General features: G+C 39.0%; 1 protein-coding gene across 4 annotated transcripts in view; it reads left to right on the top strand.

Annotated features, from left to right (window-relative positions):
- SUSD1 (sushi domain containing 1) overlaps positions 1-22,219 on the top strand; it is a 46,809-nt gene that overhangs the window by 16,692 nt on the left and 7,898 nt on the right. For 3 of the 4 annotated variants that reach the window (XM_010401321.3, XM_010401320.3, XM_039567336.1), the window contains 6 exons: positions 3,388-3,482; positions 5,055-5,244; positions 6,252-6,346; positions 7,454-7,640; positions 19,200-19,293; positions 20,383-20,638. In XM_010401321.3, coding sequence (XP_010399623.3) covers positions 3,388-3,482; positions 5,055-5,244; positions 6,252-6,346; positions 7,454-7,640; positions 19,200-19,293; positions 20,383-20,638 — 917 coding nt within the window. The remainder of the gene's footprint in view (positions 1-3,387; positions 3,483-5,054; positions 5,245-6,251; positions 6,347-7,453; positions 7,641-19,199; positions 19,294-20,382; positions 20,639-22,219) is intronic. The other variant, XM_019286873.2, reaches the window with a different exon arrangement.

Below are 22,219 nucleotides of genomic sequence, written 5' to 3'. Positions count from 1 at the left end.
CTTCTTTCCTTGGGGAGTAAAAGTGCTTGGTTTCCCAGAATCTCAGAACAGTTAATATTGGAAGTGACCTCTGGATATCATCCAGTTCAATCTCCCTGCCAAGGCAGGGTCACCTAGAACAGGTGACACAGGAACACGTCCAAGTGGGTTTGGAATATTTTCATGCTTCCCTGAGCAGCCTGTTCCAGTGGTCTGCCACCCTCAGTGTAAAGAAGTTCTTCCTCATGTCGAGGTGGAACTTCTGTGTTTTAGTTTATGGCCTTTGCTCCTTGTCCTGTCTCCACTGAAAAGAGTCTGGCAGCATCCTCTTGGCATCCATCATTGAGATATTTTCATTTATTTAATTGAAAAAATATGGTCTGTATAAGTAGCAGATGGCATTTGTAGCATCATTCACCACTTACAGAATTGAACAGGCAAAAATATACAAAGAAATCTAATACCTGGGATTTTTCTTTCCACTAAATGGCTAGTATGTGGGGGGATAGGTGGCAAGAGCTCTGTAATTGAACTTGCTTGTGTGGATTCTCTTTTAGCTACTTGCTGAAGATAAATGTCAGAGTGGAGCTGATTCTATCTGATTCTATCTGCTTAAAAAGGTTGATATCTTTGAATTTCTTAACATAATTTCTCCCCCTCTGACACTCACTGTTGCTGTTGAAACTCTTTGGTTTTTGGGGTTTTTTTGCATTCTACCATTTGTGTTGTGTTTACCAGCACCTGTCTTTCCTGGCTGCCAACAGCCAGGTGCTATTTGTATCTCTCTATCCTGTCCCAAGTCTGCCTTTCTCTATTTGACTCCTCCAGGATTTTTTTCCACCTTTCACCCCTGGCCTCCAGGTATTTATTTGCATGTTGTTTCTAGGACACTTTCTCTTATGATGGGAAAAAGGTTATGAAGGTAACCTGAAGGTCAGTGGGGTAGCAGTGAACTTCACTCGCTTTGGTTAATCACAAATTAAAATTTATAGTGCTGAGGTATGGGCAAATGGAGGGTCTTTGCTTCTCCTATTTTATTTGTGAGTTTGAGTGTAAGCTGTTGATCAAAACCAGATACATTTAAGACCTGGATGCTACTGTCTGCTTCTGTGTGTTTCACAAAGCAAGCTGCCAAGCTCTGGAAGTCACTCTCGCTGTTAGATTTCACAGTAGAAGGAATGTTTCAAGGAACCTGTCTCCCTCTAGTTGCAGAATATTTTTTTCAAAGAAACCTTTGTGCTGTTATTGGATAATATGTGTATGCTACTGGGATTAATGTTAAACCAAGCCCTTTCTGTATATTGGTTATCCAAACAAAGATTGTGAGATCAGCTGGAGTAAAGGAGAAAAAGCAGTCTCCTCAGAAAATCCAAGACTTTGTTGTGGTAATTGTTCTGTACAGGTTTTCATGCTCTTTCACTCACATCCATTTAAAGTGGAAACTTCTGAGAAAAGGTCTGACAGCTATTCTGTGAATTTATGGACATTGCCCGGTGGCCTTGACCTCAAAGATCAGAAAGCATAACAAAAAATGGATGTAGTTACAGAAAAATAAATGCTACTAGTTCTGTCTTCCTTGTTCTGAGGAGGCCACTGTAAAACATTTCTTTCCTTGCCTAAATACCCAGCACAATCCCTTTTGTTGTTTGCTGTTTTGTTTTCCTTTTTTTTTAGTTGTATTTTATAAACTCATAAGTCAAGTTGCATGTTTTCTTGCTGAGAAGTTTTGCAGATTACTCCCTCTCTTGTTCCCCTGCCGCCTCCTTGTTATGCATTTTAATTCAGATCTCATGGATATGGAAACATTTTCCCTCTGTCTTTGAGTCCTTTTTGCCATCCACTCTTTTAACGAAAGTGTGTCTGATTTAAAGAATACAACAACTGAACATAATCTTTTGCTTTGTGTTGGTACAGAAGCCTTAGACTGCAGAGGTTTTGGGCAGTACCGTGAAACAGATAGAGATAAGAATAGGCAGCACTTAAATACAATTAATTACACACCCATTTGTAAGAAATTTGTTTTAGAGGACACGCAGATTAATCTCTTTCTTCTGTCCTGGAAACATGGAAGCTTTCAACAGCATTTCCATATTTAATGAATGTGGAATGGAAGAGTTAAAATCAGTTGGGAGATGAACTGGTCTAATGAGTGAGGCATCTGTTTGTTGAATATGTGGAGAGGAATATAACGTTAGAAAAGTTTTATGGCAGTTCTAATAATCAAAGAAAAAGAAAGAAAGAAAAACTGCTGCAAAATACATTTGCAGTTATGTTGTAGTTCTAAATAGCTGCTTATGCTAGAAACTCTCAATATACTGATTTATTTTAGTGGCAGCTTGATGCCCACATGTGACAAGGGGCCCCCTGTGAGATGGCAATGAAGCTTATATACAGAAGAAGAGTACCCTGACCTGTGCTTGCTTTTACGGTCAAACAATATATCAGCTATTTCGTGAATATTTCCTGAAGTATCTACCAATGCTGTCATATAAATCCCTCTCAATTTCTCAGCAGCTAGTAGGCGTTTTTCAGCTTAGAATCTATATGAGGTTGAGGTTTGTATGACCTTGGTCATGTAGCAAATGTAGTAAGAAAATAAGGTAGTACGACAAAGGAATGGCAATTTGAAGGCTGGTGAAGGAAAGGAGTAAACACATTCACTATCAATCTGAGTTCTGACCAGAAGGAGCTTTCTTCTTAGCCCTGTGAGAATGCCTCCTTATCTTGTCATATGAGAGCAACTGCGCTATGTCTAATGACAGCAGTGAGAGAGCTGCTGAAAAACAAGAGTGGATGAGTTGATCTTCCTAGCTGTGCTTTTTCTTTGAGGTGCAAGCCTACGCCTGTAAGTGTGTAAATTAACACAGGTATATTGAGGGATGTGTCTCTGGTTGCTACAACTGTACTTCCTACATGCTTAGTTCTGTGGGCTCCATTGTCTTAATATAGTGTTCGTTTTGAAAAGCGTTCTGCTGTGTTATTTAATTTTATATATTATACAACAACAAAAAATATCAACACCTTTTAAAAACCAACCCAAGTAAATAATGAACCAAAACATTCATTCAGCTACAAATAAACTCTTTTCCAGTCTAATACAGAAGCTTTCTTAGAAGCTTCGTGGGTCATGTAATGCTGACTGTATGCTTAAGGACTTCACAGTCTTTAGCTCAGGACATGCTTCTTCACTTAGCCTGTTATTTTAAGTTTAGTAGCCAACACAGTTAAGAGAGCGCTTTCTACCTAACATGTGCTTACTTTTTTTGTTTTTTCCTGTTTGGACAAAAAAGCAAATAAAAAAAACCCCAAGACCAAACCACAGGAAAAGTAAGAAATAAGCAATTGCTCCTAACATAAGATTTGCATGAGAAGTAATGATTTTTTCTGTGTTCATGTTTTTGCTCACAGAGGAGGAATTATTCAGTAATTTCTCCATATTCAATGAAACATGTGTGAGGTGGCAAAGGAAAACCGGAAGACTGGGAATGCAGGAAACATACACAGTAAGTAGGGCAGTAATGGAAGTGTTTGAGGTTGAGAGTAGCTTTGGCCTGGTTATATCTGCTGATTCAGCAGTGAATATTTGTTTTGTGGGTTTTGTTTGTATGGTAGTTTGTCTTGATCTTCCCAGTGAAACACCTAGAAACCCAGAGGTGACTAACTGGGTTAGGAAAGAAGAAAATTCCTGTTCTAAAGGCAGCTGAAAAGCTCAAAAGCTTTGGCGTCTCATTCCACTAAATCACCTAAATACCTGCTCGAATCTGTCAGAGGTTGCAGCATAAGTTTATGTTTTAGTGAAGTTCCATTGAAGAGCTCAAGCTCACATTGCCACAGAAAACACTGCAAACTTGGGCTCTGTCCCTGTCTGTGACAAGCATCTCAAGTGAGCAGTGTATCCCTTGCAGATACTGGATATAAGATGCGAGGTATATTGGAATAGTGTGCCTTGCTCAAAAGGTTCAACCAAAGTATACATGAACATTTGAGAACTGTTTCTCATGGAAATAGAAACCAGATTTTGTAACTATTTGAGCATGAGAATTAAAATTAAGGTATAAATTCTCAGAAACAAAACAAATAATTTGGTCAGTGTTACAGAAAGCCAAAACAACACGATAAGAATTCCCATGTTTTCACAGTAACAGCCCAAGAAAGGGGGTTTTTTGTGTGTGTGTTGTTTGATTTTGGTTTTTTTCCTATTTTTTTAGTATGTACAAGTAAGGGAAAACATAAAAGGGTGTCCAGGGTAGGTACATTAATGTGGAAAACATTTCAAGGTTGGGTAATAATTTTGGAAAACAACCCATGTTTCTCCTCCTCTGTTATAACCAAAGTATTTTTAGTTTGTATAATTTTACTGAGCACTGCTGAGATGGAAAACACAGCTCCCCAGTTCCCCTAACAGGTCAAAACTGGTTTTTATACAGCCAGTGGTAACTGGCAAGCTGCGGATCTCTGGTATAATGTGCTCTGTGCACATGCTTTTCCTGAATTCAGCTATCTGAAAGACACTTCAGAACAGCCAGAGAAGGTGAACTTTGTCTGTCACTTCATGTCATACAAGCAACAGATTTCTTGTTCACTGCACAGGGACAGTCTTAGGGAAGCTTGTCTTTTACTGCTGCTTGACGTTCGGTCTTACAACTGCTTCTGTGGGCCAAGGGGGGAAAACTAGCAAAAGGGAAAGAAAGTAACAAGTACATGTAGTTTCTATCTGTGTGCTGTAAGCAAGAAAAAAATATTTGCTTAAACCCTACTATTTGAGTTGAAGGTATTTTTAGGGTCCACAAAGGATTAGGTTCCCAATAGATTGGATTAGATTCCGTAATGGATTCCTTCTATTTGTTGTAGAAATACATGAAAAAATATCAATAATTTTAGCAGCCAGAAGAAATAAAGATCCAATTTATTAAGCCATTTTGCAGCTCGTCAAAAACCTATCTATTTTCCTTGAACTGATACTTTAAACGAGATGTAATCCTGTGTTTCCTTTAAGAACTAGTAGGATTAAATAAACTAGTATTCTGAATTTTGAAGAGCCACAACAAATCACACTACTGTCTTTGTTTCAATAGTTTCATATACTGGGCCAAAGATTGGATGAGAAGATGTTCTCAGAAGATGTGATATTTAACATCAGTACAAGTGAAGATAATCCAAAAGTGTGTTTAGATCTGAACTCTGGAAGTAACTATGTGGTGAATATAACTACCATTTCTTCCACAAACATCACTGTCTCAGTTACAGTAGCAATTCAAACAAAGGGTAGGTTGTGTTTTGTATTCTATGTGCCTATAAAAGAACTTACTGTGCTTCAGAGTTCACTGATTTGAACCTAACAGACAGGAAAATTGGCTGTTTCCTAGACTTCATTATTCTTTATGTTGACTACATGCGTGTAGCCACTGTCAGCATCCTCCTTTCCTGCAAGGTGTTTTCTTTCTGTTCAGTTGGCCAATGACTCTCTGAGCAAGGAGAGCAGTGGCAGTAAGTGCCCTTCGGAAAGATCTGGTAAATTTGGTTTTTCAGGACTTGCATTCTGGCCAAGGCAGGATTGGTACAGTGACATTTCTGGCTATGTTCCAGAATTTTGGTCTGTGGTACTGTGCCTACTGGTTTCCACTTTTTGCCTTGAAATATGATTCTCTGCCTGTAGGAGAATTCCCTGTTGCTTGGCTGTGTGATACTAATCTAATCTGGTATGAGCATTCCAGACAATGCTCCTGTGTTTAGCAGTGATTAACAGGGTTCTGGAAGTTATCAGTAATTGTACAGAAGGCATGTTCTAACAGTGGATTTCTGTAGTATTTTAGTCAAGGAGACTTTAAGCTTGCCTTCTGACATACTAGTTCTGGTGAGACAGACCTTGAGAAATAATTGCTTTTGGAATTCACAAAAATGCTTTTGCTTACGTGCTTTTTCCTAAAGGGCATCAACTATGAAAAATAATTGTTCTGTGATAATTTATTTACATCAGGAGGCCTGAACCCTTGGTCCTTCTGTCATTATAACCTTCTAGGCCTGGACAAGTAAATCGTGTGCTGGATTTCCTTAATAGCATGCTTGGGTTTTCCCAAAGTTTCTTTGGAAAATGATTATGCTTTACTTACCTTGTTTATTCATTCAAAAAGAAATTATAACCTACCTCTGTCTCAGAAGAGAATGAAATTAAAAACCATTTTTAAAATTTTATTCTCAGCTACTCATATTCAATTAGGTTGAAGGAGGTAGTTTTTATAATAAGTTGGTCCCTTTTTTAATTGTCTTTACAGTAAAGGAAGCTTTCAATAATGTATTCATTTTTAATGATACCTGCTTGAAATGGAGGAGAAATGTCAGGGGAACTGATGTGGAAGACAGATACTCAGTAAGTGACAATCTATGTTTTGAATCTGGAAAGCAATTTTTATCAATCCCCTTTGTGAAAAAACCTAATTTTTCAAACACTCACTGCTAGCAGTGCTCTTCATTGTAATACTGTGTCTCATGAATACCCAAAGAGTAATCTTGCATAGCAGCCAAAGAAAGACCACACTCTGTTGTAGTCTCCTGTTTCTTGCTTATTTTCCCCCATACTTTACTCTTAATTTGCTCTTCTTATCTATACTTTCAAGTTTTCCATGTTCAGGCCTCACACAACTCTATTCCAGTTCCACTGAGTCAGTTCCCTGTGCCTTGTGGTATGCCTTCAGTCTTCCCTTATCCCAGCAAGGAATTCCTACATGAACTACCTCTGTCACAAGGACTCTTGACCACCTGCTGTTGTCTCAAGTCTCCCTGTCTCAAGTACCTCCCTTAAGGAGGCACTAAGAGATTATCTGAAGGCATGAGATCTATTTAAAGGCAAATTAGTGCACTATTAATACACAGCAAGGATTTTGGTTTTCTTTAACAGAGCAATCATTTGATCAGGAGTGGCCTTAAATGAATAACTTCATGATCATTTCAGTCATCAACAATAAAACACAAAATCCTACTGAAACAAACAAACAAAAAAAGAACCCAGGAGCCTGTAAATTTCCCTGGAAATATAGGTGTCTGTCGACAGATCGTGGAATGTAGTTGGCATTTTGACATGGGTCAAAAGAATTTGATTTTGTCTCAGTCCTCAGGGTGAAACTGGAGAGGTGCTCATGTGAGCTTATTTTATTACTCACCAGGAGGGTATACTACAATGAAAGGGAACTGTTACTGGAAACCTGTATGAAATAGAGACTGGGGGAAATTACAGTAGTAATAAAAAAGCAGATAGACTAGGAGGAGAAGTGAAAGAACCAGGAAAATGGCTGATCTCATGAAGAGGGATCAAATTTTGGTAGCATTGGAATTTGAGTAACTATCAGTGTCAACAGTTTTGACACACCGTATGCAGTGCTCTCTTCTGCTGTTTCTTCTAATTAAGAGCATGAGGTGGCTGAATGCAAGTAATGTATTATAACATTTCAGTTTTCTTGCTATGATTGTTTGGTTACAGTTTCATGTGCAAGGCCACCGTTGGTATCAGAAGAACTTCTTTCATGAAATGACCTTTGAACTTTCCACACAGAAGGAAGCTCCTGAAGTTTGTTTAGATTTGCAACCAGGCACCAATTACTCTATTAATATTTCCATGGTAGCTTTGAATTTTTCACTGCTTGTTTCTATGACAACACAAATTACAGGTAGGTCCTGCCATTTATTTTCATATATTTACAAATGCACCTAGCAGGTGTAAGGGACTCAAGTGAATCTACATTGTTGATCTCAGTGTTATGTGGTGGGTTGTCAAAGTATTCTTTCCATGCTCAAAATTTCCATTGTTTGTTTTCACAGATTTTGTTGGGTTCAGAGGCAGAAGGGGGAGAGAAATTTAACTGCAGAGTGTTAATGTGTCGTTTTGGGACATCAAGGAAAAGATAGTTTGGTGGGTTAGACACAAGACTGGTATCTAGGGGAGATGGGTTAAATTCCCTGCCCTGTTAGAGGCTAAGCAACTTCTTCAGTAAAAGTTCTCTCCACAGTGGAGTTTATGGGTATTTAGTTTACACAACTACACTGTGTATGGGTATTTGTGGCAACAGAAACATATACCACTAAAGCCTAAAGAATCCAAGGTATAGAGTATGGGAATCTGCAAGTACCTCAGACAGATACTTTTGCCTTTAATTGGCAGAGTAAAAAACATAAAAGACATTTGAGCAAATAAGCTTCTGAAGGAAAACCGTGGGCTTCATGATTTAGTGAGGGGTATGGCACTAAAATGCCGTGATGAGAAATATCTTACAGGTCTCGTTTTGTTCAGAACAGCTTTGCACCATCCCTGCACTGTCAGACTCTTTGTATTAGGTGAAGTGCAGTGCATGTTTGGTGATGGTGTCACTCTTCCTTGTCAGGGACACAAATTTACAATCGGTGAGAAATCTCTCTGAGTGTCTGTAACTCTGTTCAGCCACTAGATGGAATCAATTCCTTTCTGACTGCTTAGGAAGAGCTTGAGACTTGTGGTGGTTTTGAAATTGATAGTATTGCTGTATTTTCAATAGTAAATCTGATGGTTTTAAGTTTCATGAAAGGTAAAACATCTCTTGTTTCCTAAAGCTCCTGTTTAAGATTTACAACTACCTGTTTGTTTCTCTTCTTTAAATGGAATTGCAGTAATGAAATGCAGTAATTCCTTTTCATAAGTTTCCTAATTGTCACTCAAAAGTAGTGCCCATGAGTTCATGAGTACACGTGTCTTTGTAAAAAAACTAGTAAGATATCTCAGAATTTTGTTGATAGAGGTAATTTTTGAATACATACTCAGAGTAAAGGAATAGCTCTTTACTCTGTCATCCCCTGGTATTTCCTCAATTCTGCAGGATTGTATCAGGTCACTTACTCGGCAGAGCTCTAGAAAACAGGTGCTGTGTGAAATGGTATTTGTATCTTGGCAGCTGGCATATTTTCCTCTCTGCTGAGTTAGTGCCTAAAAAATCTACATGTGTAGCCCCAGGAAAGGTCATTGTGTAAAAGTTAGGTCATTTCCATTTTGAAAGAAGATTTTACTACACAAGCCCATTTATACCTAGCAGTTACTTTGTTCAATAAGCAATAAAAGATTGGTGATGCTGTCATATTAGGAGCCTTTATCTAAAACTTGACATGCAAACACTTCATATTTTTTGCCTTTCATTGGAAAAACCATAAAATTATGTATTTTTGCAGTTTTTGCAGGAATTGGGTGGAAATTAAAAAGCCAATAATGATCTTGCCACAAAACTTGCCAAATAACGAGAATTTAAATAAGATTAATTGTGTTATTTTCTCATCTCAGATGAAAAGGATACAGCTGAAATAATTGTTCTGGCAGTACTGCTTTGATTTCTGTGCCTTGTGTCTTGAAATTGCATTACCTATGCAAGCAGCTTAGTTTATATAAAAAGTATTTATAATTTAAGAATAGGTGTATAATTTTCATCTTTATTTGTCTAGTTATTTTGTAATCATGTATGTAGTTAAACCAGATGGGGTTTTTTCCATGCTGGATGGAATGATTTTAATTTATCTGCCAAATTAATTCTGAAAAGTGGCTTTATTTGCTCTAGTGGTTTTCTGGCTAAATGGTATTGTTTAAGTGCAAGATATGCCTTAAGCACAGAAGCGCTAGGGAAACTGAGACTTACAAAAGTGTTTTACTGATTAGGTTCTCACTCCTTGTTTAAGGTTTCACATGCCATCCTTTAAGAAGTACATGATCAGTTGGTCTGTTTCCACAGCTGGGGGCAAATCCAGATGTTGTGTCTCCCTGAATTTTACAAACCTCCTACATTTTGAGAGTTTGGAAAATCTTAACTGTGGAGTCTTGAATAGTGTGAAGAGACATGTCCCAGACAATTGGATGGTCACTGCCTTACAGACTTAATTTCCTGACAAGGATAATAATCTCTGTAAATTTTTAGACTGCTGCAGAATACAATAAGTATGTAAATGCTAGCAATAACTTCGGGTATTTTTTCAAAAAAACAAGATTTATGAATGCGTGTTATGGAAGTTGCCTCTATATCCTCAATATCTGTATCTAGGCCCATATCATCCTGAATGAGGATATGTTATATCCATAGTATTTCTAAAGAATAAAAGCCAAGAACTTAGGACCTAAAAGCCTACTTTCCTCCCTGGCAAGTAGCATCCTCTAAAAAATAGTTCAGTGCTGAGCACAAAGTTGGTTTTGCCTGTCATCTTGTGGATGGTAAATACAGTCTAGAAAATGCTCCATGGATGATTGTTACAGGCATCTTGCAAGTCTTTTATGTTGTCTTAACTTATTTTAGAGAAACTCCCACCACCTGTCTAGTTGAAATAGGAAATTTAGTCAATTATCAAAAACTACTAGGCAGTGATTATATTGTAGCTGTAAAAAGATGGTAGCAGATTGTCTTTTAAGCAAGAAGGAGTTTCATGTCTGTTTCCAGAGAAGAAAAGGAGTATCTTGTGGGCATACTTGTGATTACAGTACTTACACATGGCTCTGTGCATTTTCCTTTTGGAATGTCCTTTATTAAGGCATGCTCAGGGGAGGCATTGTTCTTAATTTCACTACCTGTTTTTACAGGTATTTATGAATTTAAGGTGGCTGAAGTTTGTAACCATTTTTTTTCAAGTGTTTGAAAAACAGAATACTAAATAGGGAGCTAGGACTGTTTTACTTTCATGGCCAGTGTTCTAAATAAGAGTAATTTCTTCAGTTCAACCACATTAAAATTATATTGATATTTGAATTTGTTTGTGAGCTTTGCTTTGAGTAGATTCTTTATGAAAACCGTGGTGTTTGGGGAGTTCATGAACGCCTGTGTGTTTATAGAGTCTGATTAGCTTTTTTTGTTGTTTAGAGCAGACCACTGTGACTTAAGACATAGTAAGACAGAAATTTTCTGGACACCAGAAATAGATCTTTTGTGCCTGAGGTACTGATTATATTTCCTTCTTGTAAAATAACTCATACTAGGTTCAATTGTGATTTCTCATTGCTTTTCCTCCTCTTGATTTTCTGCTTAGAATCAAGCTGTATTTTGAGTTTGCTCAAGGTATACTATTCACGCATGCTGCAATTTCTTATGTGTTTGTACATGTACTTTTTACAAACATGTGGGTTTGGGTAGGCTTGACCTTGAGTCTGTGTACCTCAGATAACTGTAGTACTTCCTATGTTTCTCAGCTGCTACTCTTTTTGGTTTAGCCCAGGACTTACTTGCAGGCCACGTACTCACGTGTGTTTCATCTCTATCTTCATATGAGCATGTGAGTCAGAAAGTAGACACACAAGCAGAGAGTCTAGAAAGTGAATTAAGAGAATGTATTCCATCACATATTAAGTATAACCTTCTAGAGCCCTGCTCCTTTGTCTTGGTGTGTGGAAAATGTACTATATTACAGATCAGGTTGTGATGTCTAATTTGTTCATCTGCCCGTGGATGTACACACACACATAAAAAGTAGACTATTGTTCTTATCTGTTGTAGAATGGAAAAGACTTATTCTTTCATAAAGGGGGTTCTTTAAGGTCTGGAAAAGGAGGCAAAACCCAAAATCTGCTTTCCAGTGAGGAAGTGAAAGACTGTTGGAGGTGTGGTGATGTGACAGCTCTTACTCTGACAGCACATCATGTACCTCCAGAGAAACCGTCCAGTAAACTGTGCAGCATCAGAGCACAAGAATTGCAAAGAAGGGAGTTTCTGATTTATGTAATGGGGAAAGAGGAGTGATGAAAACATGAGCATGATTCCTTTTCTTTTAATGTAGGGGGAAATTAGCTGCCAGTCATGTAAACAATTTCATACATATGCATGCACTTTGTATTTTTGTGCAGAGATTATTTAAATGCGCGATACTTAAATTCATATGAACACCACTTCTCTATCATTTTTCTGAACTCCTCCATAGTAAGAATTTTTCATAACTATCTGTGAACTCATGAACATTCAGATAATTTCTCTTATTCTGTTTACAAAGTATTTGATACGGGTGACTTAGTCTATGCTTTATAGACAGTGCTTTACAAGCAGAATAAAACTCTGATTTCCATACTCTTTGCTTAAGGTGGATTGCTCACAGAAGAGAAAGAAGCAAAAGAAAACATTTTGTCTTCTCTCAGGCCCTTTAGCTGAAAACACCAACAGCACCGTGCTGAGTTTTCTCTGTCCAAACTTTCCTCCTGTTCCATGGCCAGCTACTCTGAAGTGCTTTCATCTTGGTCCATAAAAACATATGCCAGTCGCCTGTGCCCCATGTCCCATTTAGGCAGCTCCAAGTTGTGCAAAGGACCCCTACACTCAGCCAAAGTCCAGGTGGAAGACAGAGCTGCAGAGCGCTGAGCACAGGCAGGGGATGTAGGAAGTGGCTGGCATTGCAAGCCTGGGTGCTTGCCCTGAGAGTCCAGCACATTGCCGCCCTCCGCTTAGGCAGACAAGGTCCTGATATCGCTTTGGAAGTGGAGTGGGAGCAGTGGTGGCTGTTTGCAGGGTCCCAGACCAGACCTCTTTCACTGAGGTTAGGGGGCTGCCATACCAGGTCCACTCTTGTGGAGGGACCAGGCATGCCACTACCCCAAACAGCCTGAGCCAACAGCACCAAGCTCCCATTCTGCTGCCAGACCCTGAACACCTCCCCATGGCTCTGCAGACAGCAGAAGTGAGCATGCAACACAACTCAATTTGCTCTTAGGGATCGCAAGGGAAAGGTGCCGCAGGAGGAACTGGAGCAGATGACAAACCATAGAAATGTTCCGGTAGGGATGAGGCAGGAGCCAGGAATCACCCTGGCTCACCTACACACAAGGCAGCAGAGTCAGACGACCAGAAGGCAAAGCTAGAAACGATCCCTACAAGAAGCAGCAAGATGTAGGCAAGTTTCTTTTTAAAGGTGGGGTTTCTGGCCCAGAGGTGCTCTGCAGCTGCAATCAGGGCCCCTTCAGGCCCTGCTCTGATGCAGGAAACACCTGATGGGCCACGAGCTGGCTCCCTGTCTGTTGTGTGGCTGTGGATTACACTCACTTGCAGGGTGAGGGCAGGGTGGCAAGTCACTTGTTGGCATGGAGAAGACTGAGAGGTCCCAGCCAAGGTCCCCTAAGCTGCATCTCCCTGCTTTCATCTTTCCTTCCTTGCCTAGGACCATTTTACTTCAAAGACATCCTGGCCCTGGGCAGTGTTCCCTGTGAGAGAAAGGCCCATTTGTGCAGCAGAGCTCAGTCTCTGCCAGCCCAGGAGCCCACAGCAGGCCCGGCACAGGCTGCAGGCAGAGCTGTGCCTGGCTGGGGACACGGCACGGGGCCCTGGTTCCATCTGTGCTGTCTGCCTGGCTGAATTCATACCTTTCTGATGATGAACAGGATGGTGTGACATTCAGCCACAGATCAGGAGAACAAAGGCTGCAGTCAGCAAAGGGAATCACATGAGTGGGAGTCCCAGAAATGACCAGTCTTTAAAGAAGATTTAAATTATTTTTTCCTGTAGATGTGGTCTTGGTTTATTTATTCTCCTTCCTTCCCTCTCTTTAGATAATATTCCTCTCCAACTGAAAAATCTCTTCTTACTCTGTACTAGAACAATTATGTTTAAATATCTACAGTAAAGTTACTCTTCAAACAGTAATACAAATGTTAAGCAACCTTTTCTATTGTATTAAATTTCTACCTTATTTTAGTTTTACTTTAACAGGAGTGGTTTTGACTTCCTTGTTTTAAAAGTCAGTAAAAACCTTTTGGGCATAAAGCCCTCAAATAACCATGAAAGAAATGCAAGAAATTTTGCTTGCAAGAAATTAAGATCATGCAAATGGTCTTATTTCACCAAAGAGTTGTTTTAGTTAAAACCCCTCCTTAAGAGGAGTCTTTGATTTGACTCCTTTGAACTGTTAAGTTTGGTGAAGAGTTGCTATGTGATTTTTGACTTTGTTGTTCAATTCCATCATTATTTTTAAAACTTTGCCATTGCCCTTACAGCATAATACCAAGCAAGCTTTAGCTCCAGCATTGAGGCGTGTGATGATTCTCAGTGTTGCTGCAGCAGAAGGCACTTCCTGGCATATACTTTCTTCCCTGCAGCTTTCCGTCAGGTTCAGAGAGAAAATCAGTGGATGGATTCTTATTGTAGAAAATCAGCCTTTATATGAAATGTTCAAGTGTTACTAAGACAGCACTGCTATGACAAGGAAGTTCTCAGAGTGGGACTATGTAGTGGTTTTGTCCAAAATACTCATTACTATTTATCCTCTGCGAGATAAGAATTAGGAGAAACACAAAGCAAGCACCAAACTTGAAAAGAATATAAAGAAATTTATTAACAGATTTAAAAGAGGGAAAAAAGGGAAAAAATCATACTACACCTTCAGAACACTTCTCCCCCCACCTTCCTCCCTTCTCTCACTGACAATGTAAAAAGACAACCCTTGAGATATTCAGTCTGTTTACCACTTCCGTAATAGTCTTGTTCAGTTCATTTAGGAGGAGTCGTCTCTCTTGCTCATGCTATGGAGAAACTATCACAACGAGACAGCCACCTGGGTTGGTTGTCTGCTCACTTCATGTGAGAGTCCCCTCCCACAACCTGCAGCTTTTCCCACAACTGCTTTTGAGGGTCCAATCTTGAGCTACTGGGGTGCAATTTTAAGGTTGAGCCGTCCAGAAACAGAAGTTCTCTTCACCCATCTCTGGGAGCATTTCATCTCTAAGAACACAGGCCCTTCTCCTTCCCTGGGAGCAAAGGGTCTTCCTCATCTTCATCTCTAGGACTATCTCTGGGAGCATCTCTAGGAACTGAGGTTTTCTCCTTTTCCATTTGGAGTAAAAGTCCTCATCTGGTCCATCTCTCCCTGTTCAAACTTCTCATGAAATTACAGCTGCGTCAGCATCTGCCTATCTCAGTGCAGGTGCTTTTGCTCACAAGTACAAGTTGAACACTCCACCCCCCTGCCTTCATGAAATTACAACAGGTACTCTGATACACCATAGCTTTACAACAGAATTTCAGCTTTAAGCATCTCCTCTTTCTCCTCCCTTAGGTTTTCAGCTCTTCACAGCACTAAAAGGGTTAATCTCACCTTGGCCTTCCAGCTGGAATGTCGCTTATCGCTGTTGGTCACATGATCTCTGCCAGACAGCGGTGCAGCTTCAGCTGAATCTTGGCCGCACTGGAGAAGGGGAGCCGGGCTGCTCCGGCTGCCCACGGCAAGGCAGTGGGGGGGGTTCCATGGCTGGAACAGGTCCATGGCTTCAGGATGGCCGTGGCCCGGCCCGGCCTGGCCCAAGCAGGGCCTGGCCGGGCCCGCTGGCCCCCACTCGGGGCCTGCAGCCACCTGTCCCAGCGCCGGAAACGAGAGAGAGCTTGGAGGGGGAGTTTGCCTGTTCTTAAATGTGGATCACAGAGGTGGTCACAACTTTAAGTGGCTTAGAGAATTGTCCATATTCAAACTGGCCGCTGATAGGTTCTATCAGTTCCCAGAGGAAACTGTAAGCACCCCTTAGCAAGGACATCCCTTCCGGGACTATGCCTGCTAGCCCATGACAGACTATCTCTGGATATAGTTTCTTTTCTTGCTATGCTCTTCTCTGTTTTCCTGGTGTTGCTACAGATATGCTAGTCTGTTCTGCTGGTGAAGAGTTAAAAAAAATAATTCTTTAAGAAAGGCAAGGCACTAACAGCACCTGAACAGACTGGAGGATCTTGATTTCTCCACCCAACTCACCTAGTGCAAGTCCTCACTTCTGTGTAGTATTCCCCTTTTCCCTCCAGCTGTTCTGTGTGGTGTTGTCAGTATTTTTAACATGTGGATTTTTAAATCTGGTAATAATTATGACTTCCCAGCAGACTTCTTTTTTTTAAATTATATTTTTAAATGTTTAATTTCTGGCAAAGTTCTTCTTTTATTGAAAAAGTCAGAGTGTGCCAATACTGCATATGGAATAACACCTTCAGAGTTCATTTTCTGATCACTGAAGAAAAAATTAAACTATTGCTTTCAATATTATCATTATTACTATTATTATTATTATTATTATTACTATTATTCCTTCACATTGCTACAAGCTGGTTTTTTATTTAAACAGGTAGATTGTCTTCTGTGTGCTTGATGTTTTTAATAACTATTATTTTTTTACCAGAAACTAAACACAGCAAAAGCCTCCAACTTTTAACAGCACTATGTGTTTTTTCAGATTTTTCTCTCTTTTACCCAGTTACTAGGGCTGTCAGTTCTGGATGGCTACTTATTTTCATGACTTGTATTTTCCTGTCAAATTATAAATACAGAAAGATTAATTGTTTTGACCTTAGTCAGCATCTTTTTGGCATCTTAGTCCACATCTGTTTCCTCTTGTGATGTTTATCTGGAAAAACAATGCAAAACTGTTGCATGCAAAGCACATTCTGGCTGGCATGAGAGAAGAACTTCCCAAGTTTTTCTTGGAAATAGAAAAATTCTTAAGAGAAATTAATAATAGTGTCTTTTGGTGATATTGAATGTAAAAGCAAAGGAAGACAAGAAGTATACCACATAAATCCACCCTTCAGATATATTTTCCTGTTACTCTGTCTATTGACAATGTCGGTGCCGAGGAAAAACTGAAATTAACAGATAATTTCTGGCTCTTAAATTATATTTGCTTGAGTTTGCAATTTGCAAAGGGCATAAAGATTGGCTGTCAAATATTATTTGTTCATTTATTTTGTTCAGATAGAAATTCTACCTGTATCTCTTACAGTATCTGCAGTTGCAGATGAATTGAAAAGACCCAAAGCAAAGAGCATTTCCTGTTCTTGCAGGCAGCCATGCAGCACGTTTCACTAACTCAGAAAACTCTTGCAAAGGGTTTTCCGCCCTGCCTCTGCTAGAGGGAAGAAAGACATTGTCGAACGATGGCTTTCATAGAATCATAGAATATGCTGGTCTAGGACCCATGTGGATCATCAAAGTCCAGCTCCTGGCCCTGCACAGGATGTCCACAAGAGTCACACCATGTGCCTGAGAGTATTGTCCAAATCCTTCTTGAGCTCTGTCAGACTGGTGCTGTGACCACTTCCTTGAGGAGCCTGTTCCAGTGCCCAGCCACCCTCTGGGTGAAGAACCTTTCTTCTAATATCCAACCTAAACCTGCCCTGACACAGCTTCAGGCCATTCCCTCAGGTCCTGTTGTTGGTCATCAGAGAGAAGAGATCAGTGCCTGCCCCTCTGCTTGCCCTGGGGAGGAAGCTGTAGACCACTATATAAATCTTACTCTCATTTCAGTTCTAAACATTCGTAGCTGATTTCTTCACTGATAGTTCACCCATAGCCTGGTTTTGAAGATAACCTTGTAAAGGGAACTACCAAAGCTATTTATTTGGGTAGGTAGGCTTTCGGCAAGTTCTCTTGAGGATAGTTTTCGTCAAAGTTGTAGGGGTTTTTCTTGCTAAGGATGCTTGTATGGCCTGATAGTTTTATTTTGGGCATACTGTGCTTAAGTTTTATCCCTTCACAAGTTTCATCTCTGTTTAAAGCAGAGATCATGTAAGCTTTCAGATTTCCTCTTCATAGGTTACAAACCTGAGATTTTGTCTGCCTCATACAAGAGGGTTTCTTCTTTATCCATCTTTTCCTTAAATCCTGTGAACTGGTTTCACATAGCTCTGTCACACTGATGATTTGAACTTCAGGCACTGGGAAATGGTCACACATGGGCCTTGTGTACCTTTGTTGGTACTATTCCAGCATTACATAAGCCTGTTTCTTATGCCTTTTAGAGCAGCCTTTTGGATTTTTTTTTTTCTGTTGTCATTTTGGTGCCTAACCCTCATTCTGAGATGTACTAGCATGCCATTCCTACTACTCAAAGGAAATTAGAATATTTAGCATAAATTCTTATTAGTAGCCCAAGTGTATCACCTTGTACTTTATACTGGTGAATTTAATCCCAGTTCGGCAAAACAAAAGCTGTAAAGGTGATTCTATTCTCCTTGTGTAACGTCTCTATATTTCTAACATTGAGCAGCAAAATTCATCTGTACATACTGGGATGTTGCACCATGATTGTTAACAAAATGCTGGTAGTATTAACCTCTAATAACCTTCCTTCACCCCAGTACTTCTGCTTCCAGCTTGATGTATATTTCCAGCTCCCTTTTTAGTGGTTACTCACCCTCTTAACAGTTTTTCTAATAAGCTTCATTTTCTCCTGCAAAACCAATGATTTTCTATACTTCAAAAGATACATGCAACTATTTGTATTCCAGCTCTTTGCAGAATCCAGGCATCTCAGCAATATTTTGCCTGATGTAACTTAACTTTGGGAAATCTGCCTTGATTTTCTTTTGTTTCTTTTCATGACATTGATTATTCTTTCTAGCTCTGCAACCTTGGTTTTCTGTACATGAGTACTGCATTTGTTACTCTGCAGTCAGATATCAATCACATCAGCAGCCTGATAAACTGGTGTTCAAAAAGCCTAGCTGCACCTGTATTTACCTGTGCAAGTTCTTTCAGACTTCTGGGGTAGATGGTGTCCCTGCTTCACACTGTGCCCCCTTGGTTGTGCACACTGAAGCTATTTTCATTTTTGCTTCCAGACTGGTAGTGGTAATTTCCATATCACTGTGCAGCTGTCATCACTGCCATTGAAATTAGAGGAAGAAGTATTTGTTCAGCATTGGCCTTGATGCAAATTCCCACTAGAACAGATTAAAGGTCTGTATACATATTGAAATCCAATTTAAGAGCCTGGATGTTGCTACCCGACTATGAGCATATCTATGAGCAGTATCTAAGGAAGTTGCCTTCTTGAAAGTGCTTTTGGCACTACTAAATTACCCTTTACTCATACCATTGTATTTCTTGCAATGGGCTCTGTGCACAGTTTCATATTTTTCTTCTCCCTGACCATTTCAATCAATCTAATAAATAATACTGCTTCTTCCAACAAAGCTTTCATGTCTCATCCTCTGCAATCAACAAGCATTTTTGGGCATCTCTTGTTTTCCCAGCTAGCAAACGTACTTCAGTACAGGGATTTCACTTGGGGCTGCCAGACCACCAAGCTCATATTTGCTCTGTGGTTTCTTTGGCCAATTTTGTTGCTGGCAGGCATTAGCTGTTTGGGGTTCAAGACTCAATTAAGGATGTTTTCGCAGAAAAAGTAGCTAGCAACTGAAAAAGGAGCTGAAAAGTAGCTAGGAACTGATGTCTGAAATATTTCTAAAACCTTTCTGAACCACTGGTGTTTGTTTACTTTTTAGATCCCCCGTTCCCAGAAGTAGAATTTGTTGCAGTTAAAGGTTCTGCACCTTTGCTCAGACTCCGGAAAGCAGAAGATCAAAATGGACCGATCAGGTTTGTCTCTGTGCTCTTCACCCTTTCAATGAACGTTGTGCAGATTCATGTTACATACAGATTAGAACTGTTTTGGGTGGCTAGATTATTTTTTTTAGCAATGGAAAAAACTTAAGCTGTACCTCCCAGTTTCTCCCCCCTTAGCAGGGTAATATTTAGCTTCAGGTTTTCCCTGTTTTGTGGACCAAGATCCTAGTTTGGATAATTGTGAGTTTTCATCACTAGCTTTGAGGTTTGGTTTTGTTTTTCTTTTCCACAGTTAGGTTACAGTAGATCTTTATTGATGGATCCAAACACACCTCTACTCATGTGATTTTTCTTTTCCAACAAACTCAAGCAGCCAGTACATTTTCCCCCCAGAGCCAGAGGAAATAGTGAATAATGTCCTCATTTATGCATATTCTGAAGTAGATTTTTCATACTTAGTGTATTACTACCTAAATGTATTTCTAGAGTAAAAGGATTTACCACTTACTAAGTGCTGTTGGTGCCAGAAGGAAAAGGTAACTTAATATTACACTGAAGAAGAAAATATTTGAAAGCTAGTAACATCTCGTGGAATCGCTGGTGTAAGAACCCTAGTGGTCTTCCTATGATTGAATACCATAGACTAAACATTGTTTTGGGAGGTATGAAGACAGATTTGATTTATTTTTTTAGAAATGGTACCTGTCCTCTCCTCCTTTCAATAGAAAAATCTTGTTTCTGTGAACTTACAAGTCATTTTTAGAGAAAATGGTATATTATTTCATAAATGAACTTCAGTGTGAGGAGGAGGAGAAGGAGGAGGAGAGAGTCTGAAGTATCTCAGTTTTATGTTCTTCTGAACATAAATAAACGTGTAACAATAACGTGCATGTGATAAGACGATTCAGCTCTAAGCTGTGCATGCAGAGCTTTTGGTTAAAAATTAAGTGGAACACACACACAGAGAAATATTTTAGTGTAAGAAGTGTTTGTATTGGGCATTGATAATAAAAAGCAGTTAAGAGGCTACAAATAGAAAAAACCAATATGAGTTAATGAATATCTGATGCTTAGTTTTTTGAAATGAGGGCTAATATTTGCTCTTTTTTTGTTTCCCTCTAGTCTTTATCAAGTGATTGTGCTTCCTCTGGATTTGCAAAGCACATTTATTTGTGACTCCTTTGCTGCTACAACTTTCTTTAGTAACACCACTGACATTAAAGGATATGTGGCAGCTGAATTTCGGGCGAAGGATGTTGCTGATAACATGTCAATTGCTCTTGGAGACAGACATTACTATGGGAAGTTTTATAATGCTCCTTTAAAGTTGGGAGAAGAGTACTGTGTTTTTTTGAGAATAATAAGTGAGTGGAATAAGGTAATGAATGTTTTCAAACCTTTTCTTTACACCTCTTGAATGAAATATTGCTGGGGGAAAAGAGGAAAATGTTAGCTGTTAGATTTTTTATGACACTCCAAGGATCTCCTAGTTGACAGAATTAGATTAAATCAGAAGCATTTCAAATATCTCTTGTAATTCCTTAACGGTAGTTATGTCATTGTAATGTTGAAACAACTCTGGATGCTTAAAGGCAAACAATGGAAATAATTAAAAATTAATGGCCATCACTGCCCTCAGTAATTGAGGGTGTCTCCATTGGGGCAGAATTTACTGAAAGAAATTTGTAATAGAATTTGAAAATTACTCCTTAGCAATGACAAATTCACCCATTTTAATTTTTAGTTAAATGTTTCATAACAAAATATTCCAGTACTTCAAATAACATGGAAAAATTTATTTTATCACATATTATTACCTTCCAAAAGGCAGTGAGTGTCAACTCCAACTTCATCGAGAAAACCTCATGAAAGAAAATGCATATTATTAACATGACTTTTTTATCATTTTAAAGTAAATATGTATTTTTATTAGAAACAAGACGTTTCCAAAACTTACATCTCATCTAGCTTTCCAGCTATCTATCTCAGGAGTAAGCAGTTTTGAAATTTTTTATAGTATGAGTCTCAGCAGTAGAAACTTTTTCTCATATGGGACAAGTGATAACTCTTTATGTGCAATACAGTTCCTGAATGTCAAATACAAAAACTGAGCTAAGCAACCTTTAATAAAGAAAGAAACAGTGCCATCTGAAAAAAGTTAAGAGTAGAGTTTTTAGGGCTTTGTGTATACAGCATAAAGCAATGAAGCATGCAAAAACTGATCCATGAGTCACTTGTAAATATTTCTCCACAATTTTGGAACCCCCCACACAAATCTCAGTAAGTTAAAACAGCTTCTGTTAAGAAATGTAACTGCCTCAGTCCAAAGTGATTGGAATAAAAGTGCATGTAGTAAGATGATTCTGGTATCTGCTAATCTGTGCAGTATGTATTTTGTGTAGCATCTATTTAACAATAGTCTGAGAGGTTTTTATAGCACAGATGAAGTGGTTTCTGATCCTAATACAAGCCTGTTGTTTGTCATAAATTTTTAATTAATTGTGCAAGGAGAGAAGTAGGGAAACGACAATAGAAGGCATTTCATTTCATAAATAATGTTAAGTTAGCCTAAAATGTCCTGGAATTTGGACAATGAACTGTATTACATAGAAAAATTTACTCTGTGGAGCAGGATTATTAATTAGTCAAGTGTATACAAGTTTGACCTCTTTAAGGTCTACTGAATACCTCTTTGAGCTTAGTTTATTTATCCTTGGGTTTTATGCATTGGTTTCCCTAGCTCTTTTTCCCTCAGTATTTTCTAATACTGGGGTATTTTAATGGCTTTTACTTTTGCGGAGGTTTCTGCTGCACAGAACAAAGTAGATTCTCATACATCTTTGCCAGCAGTTTATTAAGCTGCTTCTAACTTACATTATTCTTTCTGTTTCTTATGGATTATTTCCTGATCTTTCATTGCTAACATTTGCAGACGTATTTTCCAGGCCACTGATTTAGT

The sequence above is a fragment of the Corvus cornix genome, chromosome Z (assembly GCF_000738735.6).
Source record: "Corvus cornix cornix isolate S_Up_H32 chromosome Z, ASM73873v5, whole genome shotgun sequence".
Classification (NCBI taxonomy): Eukaryota; Metazoa; Chordata; class Aves; order Passeriformes; family Corvidae; genus Corvus; species Corvus cornix.
This window is presented reverse-complemented; position numbering and strand designations above follow the sequence as displayed.